Raw genomic sequence first — 20,026 nt, forward strand, 5'->3', positions numbered from 1 at the left:
AACAGCATCTATTAGAATAGAGAAAGAAATATGCTCTGGGGTCGTCCAAACCTCTCATAGAAGAAAGATTTAAATACATAAAATAATTGTATGTATGTGTGTATGCATGTGTGTGTATTGCTATCGCTATGGTGGCTTTTTTGAATGTTCAGAAGTTGTTCTCTTTTGCAAGAAAAAATAAGATGTTTGCGACTGCCTTAAGGACAATTTGTTTAACAGTAGGAGTAATTGCAGGGAAAATGGAAAGAGTGACTGAAGGTATTTACTCAGATGTTAGTGTAGGTGTCGGGGCCGAAAACTCAGTGTGGGAACAGTGGGCTGCTTTTCTTGGTATCTTAGTCTATTTGATGACCATCAAATTTCCCAGCTCGCTGGTTTTGTTTTTTCTGGATGGCATGTTTGATTATTTATCAGAAGGGGAAGGGAGTAGCTGAAGCAAATAAACATGTGACCAAGTTCTGTTTTGTTTTCCACTCCAAAAGCCATGCCCTTTAACAGATATACAGAAAATAATAAATGCATTGTTTTATGATAAAAGGAAATTATATGTGTCTTTTTTTTTTTTTTTAAGGCAAGTGAGTTAACCCTTAAGACTCAGGAGGCTTTTTGCCTTCTGAGAATTTGCCAGGCTTTTTATTGAGAATTAGCCTATTGCAACTAATGGTTTTATGGGACAGGATTTCCCAGGATTACTTGGTTCATTAGTTTAGCTTTTTCTAGACAGTTCACTTAGGAATGTCTGCCTCAGTAGTTCGACTGTGTGGTGTATGTGTGTGTGTTTTAAATAATAATACCATTGGACAAACCAGTGACTCTTAACCGTTTTGTTGAAGGCTATATTCTGATGTTTAAAGCTAAACATGAATAGCTCAACTAAAGGAAAGTATACCATAGTGTCTGTGGCTAGGATACAACGTGATTTATCAGAGGCCAACATTTTGCCCCTCTCTTTAAAGATGTTAGGCAGGTGCTGTAATAGAGAGAGTCTACTTATATGTCTGTGTCCCTCAGAAATACCTTCTAGTCTTTAATATTATGTAACCCATTTCACTATATTCCAGGTTGTCATTATCTCAGATTGATTCCTCCAGAGGCCAAGGGAAAGGCTCAAATCTATATTAAATTTAGATTTAAAATTTGCGTTTTTTTTTTTAGTTCTCAGGTGGGGTTTGCATGGCTTTGTGAAATCATTCTTAATATGTAGGCATTCACTGATACATGTGCGCATACTGGCACATTCTTTAAATACAGGAACATGATTTTCTGTAGGGGCTTCCTTACTTCTCCACATCCTGAAGAAGTGATGTGCATGATTCTAGCACAGTGCCTGGCCCAGTCGTATCAAGACCTATAAATCACAGCTGAAAATCTGTTTCATTGCCTATACTGTTTTGGAATGTGAATTGAAAATATGCACACAGAAGGGATTCCCTCTTCCTTGACTATATAAGGGAATGGTGCAGCAGAGGCTTAGATACAGTGCAACTTTCACGAGTATTGCCCTGCAGATAACTACGAGGTTGCTTTGCTCTTGAGAAGACAGCCATGGAAGCAGTGGCCTTTCCGCCTCTCTCCAGAAGGCAGTTGGGTTGGATAATCATACTTTGTATTTATACAGAGCCCTTTGTCTGTAGAAATCAAAGTGCCTGACTAATGCTAACTTGTTAATACTCAGAACACCCCAGGGACATAGGTAGGCTGCAAAGATTATCCCACTTTTGAGGTGGGAAAATGTCCTGTTGTTAAAATCGTTTACGATTTCCGGGTGTGTCTGTATTTAATGCTCAGGCTAGACCTGGAAGCGCTATGATCTAGAGATCATGAGAAGCATTTTTTCCTGTGACATAGTCAGCCCTGACCACAGGCAGTCTCATGAGAAAGTGTTTTACCATGAAGAAACTGGCCTGGAAAATATAGCTAGTGCATGATGTTGATGGTGGTGGGAGGGAGGAGGTGGTGAAGACTAATCGTGCTTAATTTTAATCTATTTAGGGTCAAAGGATGTATTTTTTTTAAAGATACAGCATGGGCTGAAACTTCTGATTTTTGTTTTGTTTCTCTTTAACTCAATATGATGTTGGCAATTTAACTTCCACAAAAATCAAGTTAGTTTGTTCTTTGTGAAGAAACAGATACAGTACTGCTTATGGGCGCTGCAAAGTTAAGTCAGCGGTTGCTCTGTAGTTACATGCTTTGGGGGCAAAAGAATTGAAACCTGCTGTTAACCTGGTATGGTACTGTGTGATTCTTCAATTCTGGAGTGCCGTGGGCCTCCTTCCTGGGTTTCTAAAGCACAGTGTAAAAATTAGACAAGTGCCATTTACTGTTCAGACTCCTTTGTTGAAAGCTTTTCCAGAAAACTCCACAGTAGGGTGGAGATGCCTGGGTTGTTTGGCTCCTGAAACTGTTTGTTTGTTGGAACCTGAATATAGAAATTAGATTTGAAAAAAAACTCTACTCAAAATGTGCTTTTAATTTCAAAATGTAATTTTCAAAAGACCATACAAAATGATTCCAGTTTTTGCTTAAGAAATATTCTTTTCTTTTTTCTTTCTTTCTTTTTTTTGGGGGGGGTTTTTTTGTTTGTTTGTTTGTTTTGGTTTGTTTGTTTCTTTTTTTTTCTTTGAGACAGAGTCTTGCTCTGTTACCCAGTCTGGAGTACAGTGGTGCTCTCTCAGCCCACTGCAGCCTCCATCTCACAGGTTCAAGGGATTCTCATGCATCGTCCTCCTAAGTAGCTGGGACTACAGGTGTGCACCATCACACCGGGCTAATTTTTGTATTTTTAGTAGAGACGGAGTTTTCCCATGTTGCCTGGGTTGGTCTCCAACTCCTGGGCTCAAGCGGTCTCCCTGCCTCGGCCTCCCAAAGTGCTGGGATTACAGGCGTGAGCCACCGTGCTTGGCCCAAGAAAATTTCTTTTCTTTTCTTTTCTTTTTATTTTTATTTATTTGATTTTTTTTGAGATGGAATCTCACTCTGTGGCCCAGGCTGGAGTACAGTAGTGTGATCTCGGCTCACTGCAAGCTCTGCCTCCCGGGTTCACACAATTCTCTGGCCCCAGCCTCCAGAGTAGCTGGGACTACAGGCACCCGCCACCACGCCCGGCTAATTATTTTTGTATTTTTAATAGAGACGGGGTTTCGCTGTGTTAGCCAGGACGGTCTCGATCTCCTGACCTTGTGATCCGCCCGCCTCGGCCTCCCAAAGTGCTGGGATTACAGGTGTGAGCCACCACGCCCGGCCAAAAATTTCTTTTCTTAATCATATCCCCAAATGCTGATAATGTGTCATTGCAGGTGATGGTGTCATATTTTTTTTTATTATTCTCCCAATTCATGTATACATTTTACATATCTTCTACCATGAACTTATTACTTTCATAATCTATAGTTATACAGCACTTTTCAAAATCACTTGTTACTTATTGAGTGTGAGGCTCTAGACTATGCACTTTACATGTACCAATTTGACATAGGTACTTTCAGTTCCTCCCATTCTTATTGAAGAAGAAACTAAGACACAGAGAGGTTAAGTAACTTGTCTCAGGTCACACAGCTAGCAAATGGTGGAATTGGGCTTCAAATCCCGACACAATGATTGGTGTGCGTTCAACCACTATGTATGCTGCTTCTGTAGAAATATATTAATGTTTTTCAAAGCAAACTTCTATTTCTTTGTAATTTCTATGATTCTCTCAGGGTCAGTAGTTCCCCCAAATTCCCAGAGAATCCTTACTTCTTTATGCCTGGAGACTCAAGTTCCATCTTATGCTAAACTGTGGTTACTGGAAGTTCAAAAGATCATTGTCACTTTTCGAGCACAACTCTGTGAGCACAACTGTGTATTAGATGACCACAGTTTTTTTCAGATTCCCTTTTAAAGAGTTACTAATTCCTCGACCAAACCAATCAAATCTGTATTTCTTTGCCTCCATAAGATGTAATCATTCTAAAGTTCATTACAAAGTTACCTTTTAGTGTGGTTTAGATTAACCGAATATATTTTTCTATACGCGTCTAATTTTTTTTTAATCGGTCATGTCAAGCAAGTAGTTCTAGTTCCAGGTGAATGGAAGAACTCCAAATCCATAGGTCTATGGATTAGTGGACTTTTTGTGTGTATGTCGTTCTTGAATACAGTGAAGGGATTCTATCCAGGCTGTGTGACGTTGACCACGTTACATAAACTTTCGTTTTATATAAAGTAATTTGGAACCAATCGTAGTTGGGATTCAGTGTTAGTTACCATTTCCTTCATTGGTAGTATCACCACCAGTATCATCGTCTCCCCCTACCTCAATATTTGGCCTCTTAGGCAGCCATTCCTGCATTGAGAATTGGCAAGGCATGGGTGAATGTTTGGTAAGAGTCAGAGTCATATTTGCTTAAGTACCTTTGCCATTGGAAAGAGCCAGGATTCTCAGCTGCATGTCATCTGTGTAACTGCAGATAAACCATATACCCCTCTTGTCCTCAGTTTGTGTTTTGTACAATTAAAGTTGACTGCCTTAGATCCCTTTGGGTTCAAGAGAGGATGCTGCAACTTTTCTTAGTGTTTCTATAAAGAGGACGACCATTGGTTTGAGATCACTGGGAAAAAGGAATCTTTGCTTTCCATTGAGAAAATATATTCTCTTATGCCTGGGGGCAGTGTGTTATACATATAATAATAGTTTTAGTTTCCATTTACTGAATAACTATCATGTTTCAGGTGTTGTGCTAAGGACTTTACCTACATATGTCACATAATCTTTACAATTTATCCTCTCTGGTCTTGTGTTTCTCTTTTTTTTTTTTTTCTTTTTTTTTTTGACACACAGTTTATGATCTACAAGTTAAAGTAACCACAAACATAATGTGTGCACCACACACTTGCATATATCATGCTGTATTATAAAGTATCAGTTGTAGTAGTGATATTTGAAACATTTTTCCATATGCTTTGCATAATAAGTAACACAAATATTTTGGAGTAGGTAAAATACTTTAACTATTGTAGTTATTTTACATACTTTAAACAATGTATTTATAGTAAACAATTGTGGTGTTTTTATTTGGGGATTTTTTCAATATTCTTTTTTCCAAGAATTGTCCAGTATTTTTTTCTCTCCAGAGGGGAAAAAAAAAAAATTGTAAACATATGACTGCTCAAAAGGCAAAAACTGAGAAAGGCCCAACCTGAAAAAAATTTCTTTTCAGGTTGGGCCTGTCAAAGGACTATGCAGGTACACACAAATAGAAATGACTTTGTTTTAAAATATTTGTGAAAAACTAGATAATAGACATATGGAGTCCCTCTGTATCATTTCTTTTTTTAAAAAGTCTAACTTTAACTTTTATTTTAAATTCATGGGTACATGTGCAGATTTGTTACCTGGGTATGTTGCATGATGCTGAGTTTGGGGATATCCCGACACCCAGGTACTGAGCATAGTACTCAATAGTTAGTTTTTTCACCCTTGTCCCCCTCCCTGTCTCTCTCTCCCTCATCTGTTAACTGGGTATAATTTACCTCAAAGCATTGTGAAAAAATAAATAATATAATGGGTTTGCACTGTTTAGTACTTGTCTGGCAATAAACACTAAAAACATTACAATTTTTAATTATCTTCCTTATCCCCAATGACCAGGGACCAGGACAGGTTTAATAACACAGTAATTTAGCACCCATACCACCTCCACCAAAAAAAGAAGAAGAATGTATTTATAGCAGAGTGCAAGAGTCTACAGTGGCTTAAAACAAGAGCTGGAAATCCCACTGGACCTAAAAGCCATGCCGAGTGGGTCAGGAGAAGAGATCTCACTTAGATGGAGGTGAAGTGTAAGATACAGATGTCCAGAGGCATTAACTGTGGCTGGACTTTAGTGAAATTTGGGTAAAAAAAGGAAAAGACCTGTGCTCTCTTAGCTCTGCTTTTCTATTATTTGCTTTATGAAAAGCTCGTTTTGAAAAAAATCCAACCTTGGCTTAGCTGAACCAAAGAACGAGGGACTTGTCCAGAATGGGGCTTGAGGAAGAGCTGAGAATCAAGGTATGATGGGGACAACGTCAGTATTCCAAGAGAAGATGAATGAACTCAGTTAACCAAAGAGGTGAAAACACAGCGTGCGAGAGAGCAGAGATAGCTGGGCTTGTTAATTCCTTCCTGTCCGCCTGCTTGGAGTTTGCCATCACAACAGTAGAAACACAGGATGCTGCTACAGGGATTCAGAAGCAGGGCTGGTCCCTTGGGTCTGGGGATATCAGGGGGCACTGCTGCTTGAAGGAACTGGTTTGTGGACAGAGTTTTTAGGCAAAGGTTGAATTTAGATGAAGAAGATACTTGGATGCCGTGTAAATGTGGGCAGAGAACAGGGAGGGCAGACTTGTAGATATGGTTATGGCTCACAGAGTCCTGGCCATGGAAAGGTCTGGTTGAAAAAAAGCAAGTCTTTTGTGTGGGGAAAAGAAGGGAGATTAAAGTTAGAAGGTGTGATACTGAGAAAAGACCCTTTCCTTCATTCTGGAGGCAAAAGGGCCCACAGTCAGTCATGCATTTTTAGCTCCGGAGGTCTGCATAGCCATTTGCCAAGATTACCCGCGGCCATCTTTGGTCTAATCAGTGACCTTGATACAGTGTGAGTATCAAGTTCTCATGAGACAATGTTTTGTTTGTTTTTGTTTTTCCATCCTAGCCACTCTGTAGACTTGTGACCTTGGGCAAGTCACTGAACTTGACAATCTGTCTCTGTTTGCCCATTTTAAATCAAGACTTATCAAACTTTCCCCAACTTCCCTTAGAAAAGTTGGGAACAAGAAATGAGATTAGTGTAGAGCGCAACTTAACTAGCACAGTGTCTGGTTCATAGTGAACAATTCAATACAGTGTTTTTATTTAGTGTCTTAAATGTAGGAAAGTTATGCTGCACTTGTCCCTATGTTTCTAGATGCTCCTCGTTTCTTAAATTGTTATACAGATAAAATCTTAGCTATTCGAAATAACTTGCTTTAAGGAGTGTAAATTAATGAAGAATATTAGGATTCCCCACCCCCCTCCTAATATTTGGCCAATAGTGAGTAGTTCCACATTTTGGATTATTATTCTTGTTTGGCCCTTTCCTATATTCCCATTTCTGTTTCTTTCTTTTGTCTTCTATCTCTGCTGAAATGTTGCCTCTAAATCATTTTTACTCTTTGCTTCTTTGCCCAAATTCAGGCAAGAAAAGGAAGGTACTTTGTGAAGCAAAGCATTCATAGGTGTTAATTGCCTCTTAGGGCATCCCGAGTATGTGTGACTTACAGTATAAGAAAAAAAGGAATACAGTACCATATTTGTTTGAGAAAGAACTGGGTTCAGTGTTACTAGGAAAATCATGGAAAATCCTCCATTATTTTGAGCATAATTCTAGTTAGATTCTTCCACAAGCTTCAAAATTAGCAAGTCTCATTCTGAGGTATGAAAAGATGTGAATCTGAATTATTCATAATGAGAGTTGCTGAGCTGCACCCTCATAAAAGGCAATTGCAAAAAACAGTGGGTTAAATACAGTGAGTTAATAGAGCCTTTTGATTCATTTATCCTTGCATTTGACCCCAAGTTTTTCTACTTTGGGAACCTGGAGGATGGGGCCAACTTATTTATTTTTAAACACAATCTAGTCTTAAACAGAGGCAAAAAAGAGTTTGATGCAGCATCCAACTTAACATTTTAGACATTTTCTAATAAACTTTACTTCTGTTTTACTTCATTGCAATGCTAATGTGACCTATAGTCATAGCATCCTAGGCTGTGATCTTGTCAACTCTCATGAGCTAAACAGGCTCAGGCTTGGGCATTGCTTGAATGGAATCTCTCCAAAGACAACTCAGGTGCCAGAGACTTGGTGTGGTGATTCAGCGTCTGGCACTGGCTCCAAGAGGAGCCACCAGCCAGTGCCTCAGCAAGGTGGTTATAGGGCCCTGTGTTAATGGGAGTAGGAGTATGATGGTGGGTTTTTTTTTTAGCTCTTCCCAAAGACTTCAAACAGACTTCCTGACTGTTTGTAGTCATTAAACTTACTACATCTAATTTTGCAAGAGGACCATAGATACCCCCCCCCAACTTTTATTTTTCTGGTATCATGAAAATCCTCTCCTTTACCTTGCTGGCTGAGAAGTATCCTGTACATGCCTTTCAAGTAAAAAAGGTTACTCATAATTGCAAGCAGATACAGGGTTTGCTGACCCCTTCCTGGGCTTGATCGGCGGTGGGGTTTGTAGCAGAATGCCACCTCCTATCTAGAGCCTTTGGCATCTCTCTCTGTCCATGTCTCCTGTAGTTGGTGCATGGGATGGTATTTGAGCTCACAACACTAATGCAGGCAAATCATGACGTGGTGCAGGAACACATTTGCGTAATTTTGTTCTCTTTAGTCCCAGTTCTTGTAAAAAAAAAAAAAAAAGAAAGAAAGAAAGAAAAAATATAATTTTTTGCCATCTTTTCCTCCCCAAGAAAATATACTCAAGTTGCTGACTTTAAAAGAAACAAAAAGCACAACTCCCAAACCTACCTTTGCAGTATTTGTTAAACATTAAAGTAAAAGAAAAGCAAGGAATATATATAATAGGCATCATAGCAATGATAACCACCCTACATGTAGCTTAAAGAATATAAAATCATGTCTGTAAGTATATGTGAAACCTAACATTGGAAGTAGATCTAGAAGAGAGGTTCAGGCTGGTGTGGGCTGATAAAGTGGTCCAAGTACTGGAGGGGGTGCTTTGGCCTGGCCTTTACCTCTTCCCCACCATCCCCACACAGAGATGACACTGCCCATGACCCATGACTGTAACTCCTCTGCAGTTAGGACAATGATGACCAAAGAGAACAGTGACTTTTCTATTTCTTGTCCCTTTCCATTTTGACTCAAACACATAATGTTGGAATGCTGTAGGTATGGAGTTGTCTCTGCTCTGATTTTTCTCCGTGCCTATCTTGACATTGTCTCATAAACTTATTTGCAAAGACTGGAACACTTTTTAAAATCCATGCAAAATGTCCTACCTAAATATCAGCTGCTATTAAATGCTCTGTAAGCATAGGATAATTTGTCCAGCTGTTGGAACTCTTGAGGATGGATGATGCTGCATAGAGCCTTTCCCTTCTCAGCCACAGATTGAAATTCAATATATCCCAGTTGATGTAAGACTTGGCTGTCTACTGCACCTGCTTTTGGGGTTAAGTCAAGTGGATTTACTACCAATGAATGTTCAGAGTCCACACCCTTATTTGCAGTGTCATAGAGTAGACCAAGCAGTGACTGGTACAAAGAAACTGTTAAAGGCTGTCTGTGAATGGTCATTACCCTCTGTAAGTTTTGTTGGAAAATGTTTTGTTTTCTATTTACGATGCCAATAACCTGACTCAATGATTTACTGCAGTGCTTTCTTTCTTCTCTTGTGTATCTAATATTTACACAGTCATTAGAATTGGAATCTTTCTTTGAACATCTAATATTTTCACAATCACCAGAATCCTTCCATGAAATTAGCTTACTTTTCCATTGTCTTGTTATAACCAAATGTTCTATTTGTAAAATAAAAATTTAAAAAATTGTTTGAAGAACCTGTTGCTTTGGAATACTGTTGACTCTGTATGAATACTTCCAGTTCTATAAGCCACTGTCATTTCTTTCTTTTTCTTTTTTTAAAGTCACTCACAACCCTTAATTCCTTCTTGCCCTGGAGTGATTGCTCTGTCTAAAGCAAGAAGGTGATGAAGTTTCCTTGCATACTCAGTCCCCGGTCTTGCTACAGAGTGATTGTCAGGTTGTGTTAAATGATCACTGCTTTGGTTGCTGGGGTTGAACAAAGATAGCAAACTAGTTTAGGGGAACCAGGCTCTCTAGAGGGACTCAAAGAGTATGTATAGGATGAGAAACAGAGGAGAGAACATGACTCCTTTCCTACTAATCTTCCCATGCTGCTTTTCTTTTTTTACAAGCTTTTCCTCCCACCCCTATATCCACAGTGACTGTTGATTAGTCCATGAAATTATCTGAAAAACAGGTTTGATCTTGAGGGGTGGGGAGAGTCTAGGAAAAGAAATTAGAAGAAGGATGGCTGACTCAGACCAGCCTTTCAAGCTGGAAATAGGACAACTTCTCAGGGCAGACAGGAAATAACCAACTCTCGACTGGCCACCAATAAGGCACGTGCTGTCTTCATTCTGTGGGTGCTCAGGATCTCATACTGATCTGAACTGCTGTCAATTACCTACCAGCAGAAACACATCTTCAAAGTTTGAGGCAAGTTTTAAACAGTTTCAGATCAAGAAGCACATGGATGTATTTCCTTTTCAGAACATCAACATTGAATTTGAGCTTCAAGAACAGCTAATTAATAATGTTCTTGCTCCTTGGCCAAACTCTAAAATTATTTTGGGGAACTGATTGAAAGATGTGTTTATATAAGATTCTATCCAGTGAAATCTTTGGGGATCTCAGACTAGAGATAGCAACCTAAGATGGGGATTGACAGACTTTTCAAGTAAAGAGCCAGATAAGAAATATTTTAGGTCTCAAGGGCCATGTGGTCTCTGTCAAAAGTCCTCGACTCCGTTTGTAGCACAAAAGTAGCCATAGATTATATATAAGGGAATGAGCTTAACTGTATTCCAATAAAACTTTATTGGTAAATACCAAAATTTGAATACCATATAAGTTTCACATGTCATAATATAATCTTATTTTATTTTTTTCTCGACCATTTAAGTAAGCAAAAACCATTCTTATATCATGAGCTGATATATGACAGATGATAACAAAACAGGTGATAGACCGAATTTGGTCCACGGGCTATAGTTTGCTGACCCGTGACTAGAAACTTTCCAGTTAGTCATATTTTTTGAAGACCTCCATGTGTCAGTTGGTAATCTCAGACCCTGTCACCAAGTGTGTTATGCAAAACATTTTAGAAAGATTTTCTCCTTCTACCAGCTTGCTTTATGTATGTGTGCATGCCTGTTCAAACCATATTTTATATAAACTTGTTGATGTTTCTTAAAATACGGTAGACATGTTTTTGAACATCGGCTACCTTGATAAACATGCTAAACATAGAATTACCTAGCCCCTAAATATAAGCACCTGCTATGATCTTAGAATGTAAATAGCTCAGAAGTTGTAAACACGCTTATGTAAAACATAATTTGTAAATAACAGATGGCACTTATTTACTAAGAATATGGAGGCACTGATGAGAATGAAGTAATCTTGGACCAATAGAATGGAAGGTGTGTCAAAAATGTCCAGGTTCCAAGTTAGTATGAAAACATGACCTACCGAGCCAGCAGCAAGAGGGCCATCTCACTGGCTCTGAGTGCTGAGAGCTGGCCGTGGACCATGGCATGCCAGCCATCGGGCAGTTCCAACTCCTTGTGCAGATCCGGGCATAGGTGGGAGACTAGTCAATCCACAGAAGAGATGAAAGTGATGCCTGCCTGCCACCACTCCCCCTGCCCCACCCGCTTCTTCTTTTAGCTCAGAGAGCCACTTATTTTAGCTTGAAGGAAAATAGATGTGAATGTTTGCAACTGGGCTCTAAGTGCCTGGTTTTATCATTCACCGCCACTCTGTGACATCCTCAAACTGTGTCTTTACTGTAACCCGAGCCTAGCATGAAAATACAGCACGAGGTTATCCAGTGCCAGGCAATTGTCACATCTGTTATAAAGAAGTGTTGACTCAACCCTCCCAGGAACCACCACCAAGAGTAAAAGGTCTCCAGAGATGGGATTGGACCTTTTAAGTTATTTACATTAGCAATTGATCTGGAACTTGAGTCAGAGTTGATCCTTGCTTCTTAAAAGAGAAATTCTTTCATTTATTCATATCCTTTCTGTCTCTCTCTTTCTGCTGCTTGCCCTCTCCTTCTTCCTTTTTCACCCTTCTCTCTCCCTCTCCCATACACACAAACACATATCCACACACATTCTGTATCCAGAGAATCTAATTTTATCTTCAAACAATGTGTCCTAAGAGACTTTTCTCTAATTGTGATTGAGATATTGTTATAAAAATAAGAAAAGTCCATTCTCGCTCCTCAATGGTATTGGAATAATATCTGGCCTGCCACAGTGCCTCACACTTGTAATCCCAGCACTTTGAGAGGCCGAAGTGGGAGGATTGCTTGAACCCAGGAGTTTGAAACCAGCTGGGGCAACACAGTGAGACCCCGTCTCTACAAAAATGAAAAAATTAGTTGGGTGTGGTGGCTCATGCCTGTAGTCCCAGCTATTCAGGAGGCTGAGGTGGGAGGATTGCTTGAGCCCAGGAGGTCAAGGCTACAGTGAGCCGTGATTGTGCTACTGCACTTCAGCCCAGGTAACAGAGTGAGACCTTGTCTCAAAGAAAAAAAAAAAAAAAAAAGATTTATCTCTGGGGTTTAGGCATTGGAGTTGGAGATGAAGGACATAATCTGTTCTGATCACATAACAGGTAAAAATGGCTATCAAGTCATCATCTGCAGGAAACATGGTGAACGTAGGTCTCTGACACAGATTCCAAAGGGGATCCTATCAGTCATTCCACATTTTCCACTGATCAACACTGAATATTATAATAAGCAATTTTTTACTTTTTACAAATCATAGATGCTGGAGATTTGTATTATAATGCCCAGATACATAGTGTTATACACTAAGAATTTATTGCCTCTCCTTGCATGTGACAATTTAAAGTCTAGACCACAGTGATTTATATATCATGGAAATGAGAAAAGAAAACACCTTTTAGTGGTTGATTTCAAAGCATGTTATAAGTTCTGTTCAGTTAGGTTTTAAAACTCCTGCTGAGACCTAAGGCAATTTTGAAATGGATTTTAATTTGGGGAGGATATGGATAATAATTTGTTCCTACTCTGTTAACATACTCATGATAAAGCTGGGGAATTATTGTGGGATAATTAATAGCAATTCATATCAAAATGAATTATTCTCTGCACTAGTGTTGTCTCTCCATCCCAAATATTTAAAGTTATTTTACCTGTGTTTATTCATTTGGGGGATGAAATGTGGAAGTCAGTTTGCACATCTTTATCTCGTGGTGTTCTCTGTTCAGTAGGTCGGCTGCAGTTTCTCTTGGGTTCATACAAGTTTGCAAACCTTTTCCCCCTGTGCTTGTATCTTGGATTATCGTCTTCAGTGGGCCTCTGTATGAGATGGTATGAAGAGGCTGGGGTTTACAATATGATTATTTAAGTTCATGTACCCTATGTTGGGTCTGAAAAAAAAAGTTATACATGACTTTTTTACCCCCTTCAAACCAGAAAAATAAATCTGAGGATCCCAGTAGCTAATTTTGAAACGTGTGATCATTCTGTAGAGCCAGCTCAGTAAGCAGTTGTTGAAAACTTAAGTTTAAGTTCTATGCTTTTCTTTTCTTATGTACATTTATGAGACCATGCTCATATAAGAATAGTTTTGTGATGGCTGGACACGGTGGCTCACACCTGTAATCCCAGCACTTTGAGAAGCCGAGGCAGGCAGATCACTGAGGTCAGGAGTTCGAGACTAGCCTGGCCGACATGGCAAAACCCTGCCTTTACTAAAAATACAAAAACTAGCAAGGCATGGTGGCAGGTGCCTGTAGTCCCAGCTACTCGGAAGGCTTGGGCAGGAGAATTGCTTGAACCCAGGAGGCAGAGGTTGCAGTGAACCGAGGTTGTGCTACTGCACTCCAGCCTGGGCAACAGAGCAAGACTTTGTCCAAAAAAAAAAGAATAGTTTTGTGTGTATGTGTGAATGTTTTTCTTGAAGACACTTTGCTGAAGTGAGGAGTTGACTATAGCTGCTCTGAGACTTGACTATTTAAAAATTGAGGCCGGGTGTAGTGGCTCACACCTGTAATCCCAGCACTTTGGGAGGCTGAGGCAGGTAGATCACCTGAGGTCAGGAGTTAGAGACCAGCCTGGTCAACATGGTGAAAACCCGTCTCTACTAAAAATACAAAAATTAGCTGGGTGTGGTGGCACACGTCTGTAGTCCCAGCTACTCAGGAGGCTGAGACAGGAGAATTGCTTGAACCCAGAAGGCAGAGGTTGCAGTGAGCTGAGATCGCACCACTGCACTCCAGCCTGGGTGACAGAGGTGAGACTCTGTCTCCAAAATAACTAACTAACTAAATAAATAATAATAATAATTGAGTGCCCATTCTCCCAGTATTTGGTGGAATGTGATAAGTTATATAGAGTCTTCATTACTTTGTTTTGCTTTGCTTGTTTTATTTTAGTGTTAAATGTGTGTAACCTTTCTCCTCTTCCCCACCATATTTTTCTCTGCACTGTCATCTATAGTCCCTCTCTCTGCCTTTCCAACTAGCAACCGAACCCTTCTTTGCTGATCAGTCTATTACTCTGAGAACTCTGATGATAGCACTTAAAATATATAACAGTTCCCTTTCTACATTAAAAAGCCGTAAAACCTTCATGTGCAATAGCTAAGGGAACATATATAGTAGGAGAAGAGGCTTTTGCTCCTGCAGGCACCTTGCAAAGGGGACTATTTTTCTTATATGATATAAATGAAATCTTCACTGTGCCCACTTTTACGCCTACGCATGTACTGAGCGTCTCCAAGGAGACAAGGAAACCCGGAGTCCAGTGATGGTGAATCCTCCCTGAGACAGCAGGCTAGAGTCTCAGGCAACTCTCCCAGGCGTCTTGGCTTCCAGATGCCCCACTCAGACAGCCCCTTTTCTCGAGGCTCTTCCAGGCAGGCTTTGTCGAATCTGTCTCTCCCTTCACAGATGAACTAGCCCGTGCATTACATCTGAAGGGCTGGTCGTGGTGAGTTCAGTAGGCAGAAGGCCTCCCTGGGACACGGGGGTGGATGCAGTAGGCAGGTGGGATAGCGGGGTTCCACTTTCCCATGGTCTTTTCTTTGTCACTCATCTATCGGTGCTTGTGTTTCTTAGCTTTCCTTTGCACCTCTTAAACACAAAGGCGCCACTCAACCTTACGCAGTGTCTTAAAAATATTATTCGTTACAACTCTAGTTATGAGCACAGTTCAGTGAGCGTGTCCTTTTAGGAGAAGCACTGCTGTTGCACGTTCCACGTTTTTAGGTGTCTGCTGATGAACATTAATCCTCTAGACCACTCTGTTTTCTCTTTCTTCTGAGTTCAATGCACAGGGACACCCAGGCCCTCTTACCTCTCTTCCATTCCACCATTGTCCCTGTAACTTTTCTTGTAAATATCCATGTTGTTTTCTTATATAAATGAAGTACCTGTTCCTTTTTAAGGAACACACTACCATCATAAGTCCATTATGCTAACTTTCTAAGACTATAGCCTCAGGTCCTTTTGATGTATTGATGACATCTATGTGTGCCTCTTCTTTGATGCACAAATAATTTGGTTACCATATAGAAATTATTATTGATATAATAAGAAGTCTCATTTTGTGTCTGAACTCTAAGCACATCGTTTAATGAGCATTCTTGACATCTCTGCCATGTGTACATTCTTGGTTCTCAGCTGCGTTGACTCAAGTAACCCAACTTTTCATATGACTTTCTAGCACGATATCCTCAAACTTCAGTTTTCTGTTGCTGATCCTACTGCCATCTTTGGAAAGGTGTGTGGCTAGCCATTATTCCTGTTCTTAATTCTTTGGCAGTGAATGTCTTCATGGGAGTTTACTGATGACATTGTTTTTTTCTTTTTTTACTTGAACTTTTAAATTTTATTTTATTTTATTTTTTGAGATGGAAGCTTACTCTGTTACCCAGGCTGAAGCACAGTGGTGCGATCTCGACTCACCCCAACCTCTGCCTCCCAGATACAAGCGATTCTCCTGCCTCAGCCTCCCAAGTAGCTGGGATTACAGGCATCTGCCACCACACCCAGCTAATTTTTGTATTTTTAGTAGAGACAGGGTTTCACCATGTTGGCCAGGCTGTTCTCGAACTCCTGACCTCAAGTGATCTGCCCACCTCAGTCTCCCAAAGTGCTGGGATTACAGGCATGAGCCACAACACCCAGCCTACTTGAACTTTTAAAAAGATTTGTCAGTCATATGTTAAACATTTTAGCGGACTCTTCTGTTTTCTTCCTGCTTTGTCTCCAATTCATATTACCTCCCTAATGTCTACCTTTAAGGAAAAACCATCCCATATTGTAAGCTTGAAAGGATCATTTATAATAAACGTAACCAGTTTTGTTCACGGATACATAATGTTCCTCTTTAAGATGACTAGAGATCAGATTTGCCAAATTTTCCTCTCTGATTTCTATCGAGGTCATCCTAGGTATGTCTCATCTGTTTAATCTTCCTTCCTACATAGTCTAATCCATAGTATATATTTTTTTTGTGGTCCACCACTTAGTTCTTTCTCTTTATTTGGACTCAGATGGGGTGAAAGTATTACTTTCAACTTGAGTCCCTACGTTTCCCCAAGAAGAATTGGGGGAGGGTGAAGGTGACCCTGAAAAGGGCCCCGTAGTGTCTCCCAAGTTTTCATCTTTGCTCGGGTCCCTCCTGGTCTCTCTGTCATCTTTGTTCAGAGTCCCAATCACTCACGGTCTTAAATTTCATGTCAGATCTTAAGTAGGAATAAAATGTCTGCTTAGATGCCTGTGGAACTGAGGATGACATTGCCCAAGTCAAAGGGAACGTAAACAAATTCTGGAAAGTTTTCCAACTAAGACTGGTGGGAAGTTTCATTTGCTGTTTCATTTGCCAGGAAATAGGAAAGTCAGGACCCAGTCCCAAAGCGCACTTCCTGGAATCCTTTTTTATGAAGAGTCCCATGAACCTGTGTAGTAACGCAAAGGATTTTCTTGTTTTTCCTTCCAGGCACTTCAGGTGGCAAGACAGCTCCTTCTTCAGCAGCAACAGCAGCAGCAAGTCAGTGGATTAAAATCTCCCAAGAGGAATGACAAACAACCAGCACTTCAGGTAACAATTCTTTTTCTTTTTAAATTGACATTATACCCTTTGGAATAACTGATAAGCAGTTCAGCAGTGGATTGTGTTGAGCATTGCAAATCATGTAAGAAAATCTTCTGTGGAAAGTGCATTTTTGGTTTACCAGCAGGGTATAACATTTTGAGGAAAATGTGTATTTGACCAAAAGTTTTATTGTCAGGAGTAAGATCTCCTGATTAGTGAATATAATAGAAGGGTAAGGAGTTGTTAAGTGTTGAGTTGCTAATAGGCAGTATAGGTTACCAATGAGAAAAGTTCATAGTACTCAGAATTGTCACCACATTCTCTTATGTTGGGTCTAGAAGTGGCATAAACACACACAGACACACACCTTACTTTAGTGTAGTCATCCTCAATTGGGAAGATTTTGGCATCCTCCCCACCCCCCCTCCGCCACCAGGAGACAATGGGCAATGTCTAGAGACGTTTTTGGTTGCCACAACTAGCAGGGCAGAGGTGTTGCTGGCATCCAGTAAGTACAGGCCAGGGATGTTGCCAAACATCCTGCAATGCACAGGACACAACACACCGTGATTCATCCCAGAATGTCAATAGCATCAAGAACTATGACTCGGCCTGAGGAGGATGTGGTACTTTTAATATTATGGCTTGTAATGATTATAATATATACCCAATTCTTCAGTGGATATGTTCAGAATGTTTCTAGGTCAATAATTTTTAAATGGCAAGAAATTTTTATGTAAAGATACAAAAATGGTTGTTCTAGCAACTTCTGATTTCAGGCACATTGAAGGCAAGGGGTCAATGGAGTAGAAGAAGGAGTAAGTTTATAAAAATCTAATTTGGGGCCAGGCATGGTGGCTCACGCCTGTAATCCCAGCACTTTGGGAAGCTGAGGCAGGCGGATCACTTGAGGTCGGGAGTTCGAGATGAGGCTGGCCAACATGGTGAAACTCCATCTCTACCAAAAAATACAAAAGTTAGCCAAGCTTGGTGGCGGGTGCCTGTAATCCCAGCTACTAGGGAGGCTGAGGCAGGAGAATCGCTTGAACCAGGGAGGTGGAGGTTGCAGTGAGCCAAGATCGCACCACTGTGCTCCAGCCTGGGCGACAAGAGTGAAAGAAACTCCATCTCAAAAAACAACAAAAAAAATCTAATTTGGGTTTTTGACTCAAAGTAGAAAATTGTAATAGAAATTTCAAAGAAACTTGAATCAGGGTCTTCATGCTCACGTTTAAGAGAGGGCACTTGGCACCCAGGTCCTAAGTGGTTCAGACTACTTTCATAGCTGAAGGTGGGCATCCCTATCACAGGAGGGGACAGAATCTATAAGCGGTAGCTGATAGGTGTATAACTTGGTGCCAATTAATTGGATAATGAGGTCAACCTAAATTCTAGCTTGTGTTTACTTTTCACAGGTCAGGGTGAACCACAGCCTGTTCCCAGATTATCCACAAAGATCAAACTGACCTTGACCAACAAGTTCTAGTTCTTCTACATGTACTTGGGAAACTGTCACTTTCCAGAGAGAGTTCAGCACTATAGTGACGCTTTATTGGAAAAGTTGACAATCTGCCTTGTTTACTAACCCTCCTGTAAACACTTATTTGGTAAACCATCACCAGACCATGTGCCTTGGAATGTGTGCGCATGCAGGGGACATTTTTAATGAGGTACAGTGCCATTGAGGGCCCATGTCAGGTGCTATAAGAAGTGCTTTGTTGTGCAGATGTCTTAAGAACAGCTCTGGAGGATGAAATATGACTATGTTGACCTTTCAGCTGTGAGCTTATTTGTCAGGATTCAAATAAGTTGAAAGGATCAAACTGAACAGTTTCCGTAGTCAGACTGGGAATTGTGTTTCAGAGGTCAGCAGTGGAGGCCACATTGCAGATTCCATAACATAGCCAATTGTTGGTACATATTAAAGTACTGGGGCATCTCCTGTGGACAGAGACACAATTAAAATTCTAATTTATTAATGTATACAGGGAGCTAGCCCAGCCTGTCACTCAGTGATTCAAATGATGGTCCATTCTTTTTGCCTCCCTCTTGGAGCTCTCACAGCCTTAAAAATACCCCGAGTCCTCTTGAATTCATCAGGCCTCAAGTGCATTGGGAAAATGAAAATACATTATTGGGGGGGAAATCTTACACATAGTAGAGCTTTGGTTAGAGATAATAAAAAAAATACACATACACAATCTGTCTGATCACACTGCTCTTCAGTATTGAATATCATTTGTGATTTTTTTTTTATGGTAGAATTATTTTCCCTCATACTTGCTTTTTAAAAACATATGGCATTTTTAGGTAACTTCTTTTCCAAGATGAACGAAGTTCCTTGAGGGCTAAATATAAGAAGTAAAGTTTCAGGGGATTTCCTTTTGAGGGCTCTTTTTCTTCTTGCCTGTTACAGGGTTTTTAGCCACCATGCAGAAGAGGCTGATATAGAGGGCTCCGTTTTTCTTGGCAAGGACAGTGTCAAAACCAACCTCACACATTCTGCTGAGCACTTCAGTCTGTATGAAAAGTGGGGGGAGAAGGGGTAATCTTGAACGCTGGTTTTGGTAAAGAAGATGTCTTGAGTTTTTCCCCTACCCCCAAGTAGAGGAGTTGACAAGCAGAGAATTTAGACCAGCTTTAAGATTTGGCCTGGGGAAAAAAATCTAAAAGGTTGGTGGACTGGTGTGTTTGTGTATCACAGACGATTGCTGAAGGACCCCTCAGCTGCCTGATAGGGTCATGCACATTCAGTAAGCTTTATTAGGTTGGCTGGCCTTCCACAAACAGAGGAGGAATTACTATCCTAGGTCACATGGTGTATTACCTCATTATAAAAATATGCATATAGACTTGGTGATTCACAGAAGGAATAACCTTCGTATTTAAATATATCTTGCCATACTGCATCCTTGCTGAGGCATCTCCGCTGGAGTGGCTCTGAAATGAAAGGGAAATCCTACAGCAAATCTTAACAGTGCTCATCTCTGATCTTCTCACCCTTCATAACTACACTGAGAGACCGATTTTAGCAAATTTCAGATCTTCTGCATAGAGGAAGGCTTGACAGGGAAGAAGGATTTGATCTGCTGATAGCTTGAGGGAAAAAAAA

At 40.3% G+C, this 20,026-nt stretch overlaps 1 protein-coding gene across 11 annotated transcripts in view; it reads left to right on the top strand.

Moving 5' to 3' along the window:
* Positions 1 to 20,026, top strand: part of FOXP1 (forkhead box P1) — a 536,483-nt gene that overhangs the window by 363,697 nt on the left and 152,760 nt on the right. For all 11 annotated transcript variants that reach the window (XM_054479501.2, XM_054479493.2, XM_054479503.2 and 8 more), the window contains one exon: positions 16,819 to 16,920. In XM_054479501.2, coding sequence (XP_054335476.1) covers positions 16,819 to 16,920 — 102 coding nt within the window. The remainder of the gene's footprint in view (positions 1 to 16,818; positions 16,921 to 20,026) is intronic.

This window comes from Pongo pygmaeus, chromosome 2 (assembly GCF_028885625.2).
Source record: "Pongo pygmaeus isolate AG05252 chromosome 2, NHGRI_mPonPyg2-v2.0_pri, whole genome shotgun sequence".
NCBI classification, from domain to species: domain Eukaryota; kingdom Metazoa; phylum Chordata; class Mammalia; order Primates; family Hominidae; genus Pongo; species Pongo pygmaeus.